The sequence below is a fragment of the Sinocyclocheilus rhinocerous genome, unplaced genomic scaffold, assembly GCF_001515625.1.
Source record: "Sinocyclocheilus rhinocerous isolate Xijiao unplaced genomic scaffold, SAMN03320098_v1.1 scaffold1211, whole genome shotgun sequence".
Taxonomy (NCBI): Eukaryota; Metazoa; Chordata; class Actinopteri; order Cypriniformes; family Cyprinidae; genus Sinocyclocheilus; species Sinocyclocheilus rhinocerous.
In genome coordinates, this window is record NW_015670979.1 from 523638 (window position 1) to 534711 (window position 11074).

Here is an 11074-nt window from a genome sequence, read left to right on the forward strand (position 1 = left end):
AACCTTAAACCGCATAAACACATTTCATTACACCAAATACACAAAATAATGTTCTTTTTAGCAGCATCATATGACCCCTTTAATGCTTGCTCTGCCATTTCACAGAAAAGACACATTAAAGAGAATGCCTCAGAGTTGTCTTGGTCAACAAAGTAAATGGTTCCTGACTGAACAGAAGCATGCAATCAAGATAAAGAGGTGCATATGATTCAGCCATGTAAGTAATACAGATACATAGTTTTTTTTTTCTTTGTCATTTTTTACAACAATGCTAAAGCATTTTATTTTTTATACTCGTGTTGACTATTTATAAGTTGGCTTTTTTTCTACCTGTCTCAAGATATGTGAATAAATATTCAAAGTCAGATGTAAATGTTAATAGTTTGAATGCTTATGGAATTTGTCAAACAATATAAAATTGACAATCTGAAGACGTCCATCTACAGTGACACTAGCAAGCCAAGGATTTCCTTGTACTTCAATCACTGTATGACACAGAGTTTTTCTTTACTCTTAGTAAGCTTGTTGATTGTTTATAATTTATCATAAAAGACAATACACACCATGGATGAGTGATCTTGCTCACAATTTTGTGTTTGTGCAATTGTAAGGTTACATAACGTATATCACACACAACACAGGTTACACTACTGGTCAAAAGTTTATTAAAATGTTTTTGAAAGACGTCTCTAATGCTCCTCAAGACTTATTACAATTTGCACACAACATTGTAATAGGGCTGAAACGATTCCTCGAATACTTCGAGTAACTCGAATACAAAAAAATCATCGCTTCGTTTAGTCCATTTACTGTAACTACACACGGAACACAGCGTTTCCCCACGGACCATTATTACTGACGCACAAACCGATAAACGTTGGACCAGACCATAGATAAACTAAAAAACAGGGACAAGACTTAAAAAGACTTGTGCATAAAATACCACAGAAAGAAAGTTAGTCAATATCACACGAAGAGTGTCAGATTTCACCTCTAAAATCAGCATGATTACAAATGTGATTTTATTCAACAGTTCAACAAACAAGAAGGTAATATTAGGAGACTTACGTTTTAGACACTATATTGCCTGTTTTTGCTTTATTTTGCCAACAAAAAAATTCCAAACACAGTCACAGCGCTGCTTTGAGTCTCTGTGCAACATGACGGCGTTTCGTTCCTGAATGAATCACCCGTTTAAATGATTTGGTTCAATCGCAATGACTCACTTCTTAACGGTGACTTGCTGCCAGCAGGGCGGTTTTAATTTCACATTTAAAGTATCTTTTCGTTTTTAAAATAATTTTAAATATCAGTATTCAATGTTTTATGTTTAAAATAACAAAATATTATTTATGCATTTGTAACTGCAGGTTAAATGCATTCATGTCCCTCTGTGTGGGAAATTCATCCCATGCAGCTTCTGTGTTTCCTCTGCATTGCAAAGATGAATTTTGATACTGATATCGTTTATTCTCCAAATAACTCAATTTCCATTTCATGTTGCAGAAAAATGTGTTTAAAAATTGTGTATGGTCTCTTGTTCTTGTTCCAAGTTACCTTCCTGCCCACTGATTTTTGCCTCTCACAAAAGCCACAAAGCCTTCCAAGAAGACAGTAAAGGCTTATGTCATGCTTGAGCTTTAGTTAGGCTGAAACTTGAAAGTTAAGTTGCACGACATAAATGCAATGTTTAGGTATTATTATTATTTTTATTACTATTATTTTTATTTATGCCTTAGTTTTAGTTTGTACTGTTTACCTTTTTTAAAGTAATGTGAAATAGATTTTTGTATTTTTATTTATTTATTTTATTTTTTATTGATATATTTGTATTTGCATTTTGAATGCAATTTGGCAATTAAATACATTAAATGGGTTTAGTTTTCATGGTTATTAATGTATGCAATTTCAGCAATAAAAATGTTATTTTTTCTAAAAAAGAAAACAAATTAGTTGTTTATTTTAAGAGATCTATCTTATTATCTCTTGCATATTTTATATTGCTCTTTAATAAAGAAAAAATACTTCTTATCCAATTACTCGAATACTCGATTACTAAAATAATCGATAGCTACAGCCCTACATTGTAATATGTTTTCATTATTGATAATAATAAAAACCATTATTGATAATTGAGAAACAATAGTAATTTATAAAAACTGAGCAGTAAAACAGCGTATTCAAATTCAGCATAATCATATTTCACAATATTACAGTTTTGAATTTTTGATTAAATAAATGCAGCCTTGGTGAGCATAAGAGATTTAAAAAAATCGTACTTACTCCAAACTTTCGATTGGTAGTTTATACATTCTTGTGAACATTCTAATAATCAATTTTGTACCATTTGTACTACACAATTAAATTACAAATTTTTTTTCAAAATGCATTGTCAGCGACTTGATGAGAAAATCCAATTTGCGGTTTTAATGAAATTGTGCTCTTTTAAAGGTAGACTCTATTAAAATATCACATTTGGTGCCTTTTGTCTGGCTTCTTTGCAATTGTGCACCTGTCAGTCTCCAGCAGCATCATTTCAATCGCTCCAGAACCTAATGGATGGAAGGAAACAGCCGGGCTTGTGTCTCAGCCAATCAACGATCTCCATTTCTCTCCTTCGGTAAATATCTGCGCTCTGATTGGTCGTCAAGGGCGGAGCTGCGCCATCCTCAGCGGCCGTCTTTTTCTGTCAGTCGATGAGAGGAGACGCAAGACCAATGAAGTGAAAATAGCAGAATTGAGCTACGACGCTTGGATAAAGATATGAATATATAAACTCCTAAACACAAACACACAAGGTATGGTGTCTTTTTGCTTTTACGGTGTGAAATGTAATCGTGTTTCCATTCCAGTGCGCTTTCATTTGTGAAACCGCCTAAAATTGACGAAGAATCCGTGAGGAAGGCCAGACCACCAGCACAGATTGTATTTGTTTGTCTGTTGATAACAAACACAACACAACAGATTTGGCTTCAAATTGTCCCTTGCATAATTACAAATATTTTATGTTGTCTAAATGTTTGCCATCGGCGTTCTGGATTCACGAAGCAGAATAAATGTATTTTACATGTAGCTGTAATGGAGATAGATGTCTGCGGTGATTCTAACAACAATGTAATAGTGGCTGTGCTCAAAACCGAGTGTGCTGTCTATCTAGACGGCATTTGTGGGCATCGCTGCTCTACACTGAAATTCTGCGCATGACGTAAATATTCAAAAAAGGTGGTTTACTTGGGCAGCTCACGCGCTTTTCAGACACATCTACTTCTGACACAGATCATCACTATCAAGCATCAATGTTACTATATTTTACCTCCAGGAAATTGGATGATTTTGTATTCTGCATGGCAACAATCGCATCCTCCAAGCTGTGACAGGATTTTTTTTATTATTTAATTATTAATAATTAAGTAAATATATGGAATGTGTGGAGCACCCTGAAGTTTTGCAGTAGTAATAGCATTGTTTTCAATTGTGCTCAAAACCGAGTGTGCTGTCTGTCTATCTAGACGGCATTTGTGGGCATCGCTGCTCTACACTGAAATTCTGCGAATGACGTAAATATTCAAAAAAGGTGGTTTACTTGGGCAGCTCACGCGCTTTTGAGACACATCTACTTCTGACACAGATCATCACTATCAAGCATCAATGTTACTATATTTTACCTCCAGGAAATTGGATGATTTTGTATTCTGTATGGCAACAATCGCATCCTCCAAGCTGTGACAGGATTTTTTTTATTATTTAATTATTAATAATTAAGTAAATATATGGAATGTGTGGAGCACCCTGAAGTTTTGCAGTAGTAATAGCATTGTTTTCAATTTGTGCAGTTATTATATTCAATAATATAACAATATTAACATTATAACAATATATGTGACATGGATACTGTAATGTAGCCTAGATTTGATACCTTGTATTATTGTATTTCCTCAGTTATTTATGTGCTTTCACCAGGGTGTAGTGAATGTTTAAACTTAATTAACAAAGACTTTTTAGATGCAAATCTGGTTTATTTACGTGAAAAAAAAAATGTCACACTGAACATCAAGGATTCAAAATCTACATTAAAAACAAACAAAGATTTTAAAAAATCAAATAAAGAAAATGTGAAGATTTAAATAAGACTTTTTTGTAAAGATTTTGCACTATTTTGTCACTGATCAAATAAACAAATTTGTGACAGACCATGTGAACTTGTTATACTTATTATATAATATAATATTGTATGGAAAACTGTACTAAATGAGGAAAAAAGCTAGAAGCATTTTACAATGCTCTCAGACTTTTGGAGCTCCCGTTTTTGTTACTGTATGTCAGGTTGTTCCTTCTTCAGTTGTTTTGATCCAGTGAGGATTCATTGGGCATGAACAGCTTTTGGATCTGTGCTTTAGTTCAGACAAAAGCGGGCAGCCGGCATTGCTCACTTCATTGCTCTGAACCATATGTGTTTACTTGAGGATTTGCAAATATTTACATTCAGTTTCTGAAACCATTTGTGAATGCATTTCGTTTTGCTTGAAATGTTTTGCTAATCATCTTAATACTCAGTAATATATGTTGATCCACTATGAAGAAAAGCTTGCATAGGTCTGTCAGATTCCTTGGTTTTAGGTGGCACTCAGATCTGGGTTTGTTTGAGTGTGTGGGTGCGTCTATCGTAGATAGTTTGATGTTGTAATTGAGTCTTGCGGCCCATATTCTGATCTGCAACTGGTGAAGAGAATCATATGGTTTACAGTAGAAACCATATGATTGTATATTAAAGGATGTATTTTAGCCTGTATGATGGTTTGGCTTATTATGAATGTGTAAAAACATATTCACGTTGTCCAGATGTGTTTGGGTTCTCATGACAAAGAAATGCTTTCTGGATCAGAACTTGCAATACCTGCAGATTGATCATTTTGGGCTTTTTTTAAAAGTGTGCTTTCTATCTTTGTTTTCTATGAACCTGAAACTCAATTCTTCATCAACTTGATGTTTGCATAAATAATTGTGATTTCCTTCAGGAAATGCATATCTAATTGTTCAACGTTCTGTCTTTAGTGCTTCAGAAGAACACAGATTTCACAGTTACTGAGAGATTTGACTGAATGTGTGATGCGCAGCCCACTTAGGCATTACGTAATATTAGAGAGATGGTCTTGGTTATTGTGTAAGTTAGTGGGTGCCTAGAGGATTTTATATAACAGCTTCTGGCGGGTAGTTTTTAGAAACACTAGTGAGAGGAGTGCATTTGACTCAAGTCACTGTGCTATGGTGACCAATTTTTAGTCAAGAGCTGTTCAGCGCTTCACCTGCTGTTTCCATATTGTGTACTGTATTTCTCTCTTCTCACTCTGGCTGGTTTTCAAAGCTCAAGTCATGAATTATTAAGAGCTGCAAAAAAAGGAACATAACCATAGCAACACTGCATTGTTTTTTCATCTCTATCTCCATCCATCTTCACATCCCTCATCTCGAATAGTTAATTGTTTTGTGATGTTTCTCAGGCTAATAAGCGATGAGAGTGATGCACAGTTGCACACCTATTCACTGACACTTGCACTGATCACTCATTGTGATCTACTCAGCAGCCCAAAAAACAGAATCATGAAAAAAATGACTTTTATTCTTAAAAATATACAATTTATGTAACCTAACAATAAGGTTTCATTTGTTAATATTAGTTAACATTAACTAACAATGAATGATAGTTCAAGTGATTTATTAATCGGGTTCATATTCATTTCAACATTTACTAATGAATTTTTTAAAACGAAAGTTGTATCTCTTTACATGTAATGTGAATTGACATGAACAAACAATGTGTAATTGTTTTCACTAACATTAACAAAGATGAATAAATTCTGTAAAATATATTGCTCATTGTGAGTTAGTTAATGAATTATCTATGTTAACAAATTAAATCTCATTCTAAAGTGTAAAGTTGTAATGTGTTACCATAATACTAATGCTTTTACATACTTTATGATTTACAATCCATTAAAATTGATGTACAGTACTGTTCAAAAGTTTGGGGTCAGTAAGTTTTTTTTTTAATCAGCAAAGATTGATCAAAAGTGACAGTAAAGACACCATTTATAATGTTACACATTATTTCTATTAAAAAAAAAATGCTGTTCTTTTGAAATTTTTGTTAATCAAAGAATCCTGAAAAAAAAATCTGATAATGTTTTTTGAGGTGCAGAACAGCATATTAATGATTTCTGAAGAATCATGTGACATTGAAGACTGAACTTGAACTTTTTCTTTAGCTTCTTAAGTTATTTTAATAGCATATTTTAGTTTTTTCAGAAACATCTATTTGAGATAAACTCATGAACTGTACCTCTACTGAACTCCAGAGGGCAGCCTCACAATTATTTCCCTCACAATTCTTGATAGAAATGTCTGTAACGATGTCAGAGAAAACCACTACATCCACCCCTCTTTTCTAGTTTTCACCGTAAAATCTATAACACCACATAAAAAAAAAATTCTTTAGATCTTCAACCAAGCTTCCATGCCATTTTCACAATTTCTAAATCACAGTTCCGCTTTGCTTTCAGGGCACTTTAACTAAAGAGGTTTTGAAACATGACACTGCTAATGCATAATTGTGTAAATTGTTGTGAGAGTTTAAATCAATAGAAGATCATTTCAAAATGCCCTTGAGATGAAGAGACGGCGGACGACCCAGAGTCAGCTACTATACATAAAGGATCATCCAAATAATGAGAAAACAAGACTAAACTAACTTGTCAAAATTTGTAAATATCAACATTTCACCATATGAAGTCACTTGACAGTGTCTCAGAATGCCTTTCTTTGTGGACGGCATGTCCATGTGGCGTCACTCTCTTGGCAGACCAGTCCTAACTGCCATCTGAGGAATGTGATATCTGAAGATCACTGGCAAGTACATAAACACAAACCCTGCCTTGATGTGGTGATCACGCTTGTGTGTGTGTGTGTGTGTGTGCGCTCGCGCAGTCTGGAGTTCTAGGTTATCTTCAGTAATTAGGCTGCACCAATTAGGTGTGCTATTTTGGGCTGAGCCGGTGGTATTTGCAGTATTCTTTGTATTTTTATCTGTGTTACATAAAGACGACACACATTTTTATGGATGGCATGATGAGTTTTCATGCTTGCTTGCCCTAAATGCGTGTTTATGTGTGTGCATGTGTTTCTGCATATGTGTGTTTTTAATGTTTTTTGGGGAGCTGGTTGTATTGACACAACCGTTTAACTATAATCATGAACATTGGGTGTGTCCAGGTCACATGTCAGTTTGCATTCAGTTAGATATTTTGTTATTCAGCCTTCAAGGTGCTGATTTACTAGAGCCCTATTTTCTAGATTTTTTAATTTTCTGAAATAATGTGATCGTGCAGGAAAACTTGTTTCCATAATGGTAGGGTTATGGTCCAGTTGCTAGGGCATTTCTAGGTGGTTGCACGGATATTCTATGGTTGCTTGGTGATTGTGACAGGGCCACTCGAAAGAGCCCACCTCAATGATATTCTAATGTCTAGATATATGTAAATTGATGTTTTTTTGGGTTTTTTTACTTTTCGAAAATTGCCATCATAAGTGAACATCTGAGTTTGTTTTAGAGATTTGACTTGGAAATTATTAGCAGGCTGTTCATACACACTCAGTCTGTGTTTGACTTTATTTCCTGAAAATCACTGTGTTTTTTTAGCTGGTGTAAAGCGCTTTCAGCTCAGCAACTCTGAGATGGCTGTGAAGGCCCTTGGGAAGGGATGTTGACCCTATTTGGATCTGCATCAAAATGTTGTTTATTGAAGAAAAGGGCTGTTTTGTGTTCTCTTGAGGGAGTGGTCAGTCTCTCTGTTTCTTTTTCCCTCTTTTTCATCAGCACTTTCAGCCAGGGTCACTCAGAGGGAGAGACTCAGAGAATAAGGTAGTTGTTCCATGCTGGCCTTCAAAAAGGTTACTCTGTAAAACCAGCAACGCCTGCAGGTCAGTGAACAGTGTGGCTGTTTGTTAAATTAAAGATATTAAAAGGTAGTCCAAATAAACACCCTCTTCCAAAGATTGGTTGTCCAGTCTTACTTTTAAAAAAAATGTTTACTGAGGACAAGGTTATGGATTCGGCTGCTGATTTACATAATGTTTGTTTCGTGAGCACTTGGGAATAAAACTCGGGGGATACAGTGTCTTGACAACCGTTTCGAAAACACCTCGGACACAAAACATAAAACTAGTTAATACAAACCAGAGGTGGGTTATTTTGATAGGTTGCTTTCTATCTCCACAAATGCCAATGTATCTAAAACACTCAACCTTATTCACATTAAAATAAACACTTGTACACGGCCACACTCTTCACTTGCCCCTTCTCTCCTCCTTTACTTCCAAAATCTCCACCCTCTCTCTCACAAAAGAGGCGTGTCTGTCTTGAGTAATCCAACACCTGCCCCATTCAGGCGTGTTGCTGTAACTGGCTAAACAGCCTGGACCTGTGAGAGCAGACAGAGAGCATAAGCACTCATTCCTCTCTGATTTACTCTAAATCACACTTTAAAGCTCATGTATCTGGTACAGAGGAAAGAGGAGCAAAAAACACAAAAGAAGAGACAGGCAGAACTTAGAGGGGCTTCTCTGGATATCTGTATCCATGCTGATTCGTAGCAGGTGAAAGTGGTCCCTCTCTTTGTCATCCGTGTCGATATGTCCATGGAGGATGTCAGCAGTGCCAGAGTTGTGGTGGACAATAAACCGGACCCTTGTGAAACCCAGAGCCAGGATGGGATTGTTTTGGTCCAGATGGCTAGTCTCTCCATGCATATGTTTGCTCCAGCGGACTTTAAAGGGAAGTTCAGGAAGATCCAGCCGAGAAAAAGACCCACTATCTTCAAAGAAGGTACTGCTCAGGTTTTGCTTTGGAAGTCAGACACACCGCTGTCTTTAATCTCTTGATGTGTTATGAGACGCAAGTCATGCTTCTTAATGTGTAATTTAGTTAGATATGTCTTTAATGTCCTGCCAAGTCGTAGACTCCCATCTTTACCTCACACACGACATCAAACTCGTGTTTCTGGTATTTTTTTCTTAGTCAGTCAGTTGATAGCCTGCAATTTGTTTCTGTGATAAAGCTCAACGCGTGAAACTTTGTGACGCAACACTATGATGTCATGCAGTGACTGTGTTTTAAGAAATTCTGGTAGCCTTCAGCTAGAGATCATTGCGCAGACGGGGAATTTCACTGAAACTTGTGGCTGGTTGTGGTTGTATCGTATCTATTCAATTTCATTTCACGTTATTAGAGCCAGGTTTTGAGAAGCCATAAAACATCACCTACACCCTGAAATGTTCATTGTGGAGTTTTGTTTTGATTTGTAGTTAGAGACAAAAAAGTGTCTCCCATGGGTTGACAGGACCATTGCCACACAGTTGATGATCTTAAGGGACTTCAGTTGGGACCTGTGCCTACGTGAGCGATGGTGGAATGGGGGGAAGGGTGGATGTGGATGATGACAGATAGCATCAGCATCAGGAAAGAGATTATTTTGGGTTTTAATTAGACCCTCGTTAAACCAGCATCTCAAATCATCCGGAACCACAGCTGGGATGGTCCGTATGCGAAGCCAACATATAGGAGAAAAGGCAGAGAAAAAACTGAACCGAAAGAAAAAGAAACCATGTTTAATGTGAACTTTTATTTACACCAATTAGATTTTTTTTTTATTTTTATTATTATTATTTTTTTTTTATGTGGCCAGATCTTATCTTTTTTCTGACAATATGTTGATGTCCAGTTGATTTTGCTAGCACATCCACATTGGTTGTCATAGTAATGATGCAGACGTGTGGGTTCACTATGTTTGAGACGCTAGCAATCAATGTTTTACCAATGAATTGGTTTTTCATGAGGGCAGTATCCAAAACATTGTAAATACTAAGTAAAAAAGAGTAACATATACCACCGTTCAAAAGTTTGGGGGTGGTAATTTTTTTTTAAATAAAATGTTTTTGAAAGAAGTCTCACCAAGGCTACGTTTATTTGATCAAAAATACAGTAACATCTGTAATGTGAAATATTATTACAATTTAAAATCACTGTTTTCTATTTGAATATATTTTAAAATGTAATTTATTCCTGTGATGCAAGGCTGAATTTTCAGCAGCCATTACTCACATGATCCTTCATTCTGATTCTTATATAATAATTTGATGCTCAAGAAGATTTTTAAAAAATTATAATCCGTGTTGAATTATCGTGGAAACTGTACTTTTGTTGGGATTCTTTGATTAATAGAAATGTCAAAAGAACAGCATTTATTTGAAATAGAAATCTTATGTACCATTATAAATGTCTTTACTGTTAACTTTTGATCAATTTACACCCTTGCTGAATTAAAAAAAAAAAAATCTTAATGACCCCAAACTTTTCTACGGTATGCAGTGGGTTAATGAAGTCGTCTTGTCTTAAAATGTGATGTAACAACAATGAATTATGGAAAAAATCTTGAAAATGTTCTGACTACAAAAAATAAACAGATTTGAGTCGATTAGGCAAAAATTCTGCCTGTCTCAACAAGGATTTAGAACAGTGAAGAAATAGATAATTTATTAATTATTTCAACAGTTGAAGATGAAGGTTGAGGAGAGAATTAAAAAAAAAAACTACATTACTTGTGAACGCGCGTTCACGACCGTACCATGACGCGAGCATGTGGCGGCGCCGGCGCTGACCCAGATCCGGCGTGATGACGTTATTACACGCTCGCGTCATGATACTGTCGTGAACGCATATCCACAAGTGACGCATTAGAGACGAAAATGTGGAATAAAGTCATTATTTTTGTTTTCTTTGGGCAAAAAAGTATTCTCGTAGCGTCGTAACTTTACAGTTGAACCACTGATGTCACACGGACTACTTTGTCGATCATCTTGGTACTTTTCTGGACCTTGAACGTGGTAGTTACCTTGCTGTCTATGGGAGGGTCAGAGAGCCCTCATATTTCATCAAAAATATCTTAAATTGTGTTCCGAAGATGAACGAAGGTCTTACGGGTTTGGAACAACACGAGGGTGAGTAATTAATGACAGAATTTTC

The 11074-nt window shown here is 35.7% G+C and overlaps 1 protein-coding gene across 5 annotated transcripts in view; it reads left to right on the forward strand.

Annotated features, from left to right (window-relative positions):
• The first annotated feature begins 2686 nt into the window (after nt 1-2686).
• Nucleotides 2687-11074, forward strand: part of LOC107734441 (protein furry homolog) — a 59626-nt gene continuing 51238 nt past the window's right edge. For 3 of the 5 annotated variants that reach the window (XM_016546393.1, XM_016546395.1, XM_016546394.1), the window contains exon 1: nt 8579-8878. In XM_016546393.1, the coding sequence (XP_016401879.1) occupies nt 8686-8878 (193 nt within the window). In that variant the 5' untranslated portion in view covers nt 8579-8685. Of the gene's footprint in view, nt 2799-8578; nt 8879-11074 lie in introns of those variants that run through there. The other 2 variants (XM_016546399.1, XM_016546396.1) reach the window with 2 other exon arrangements.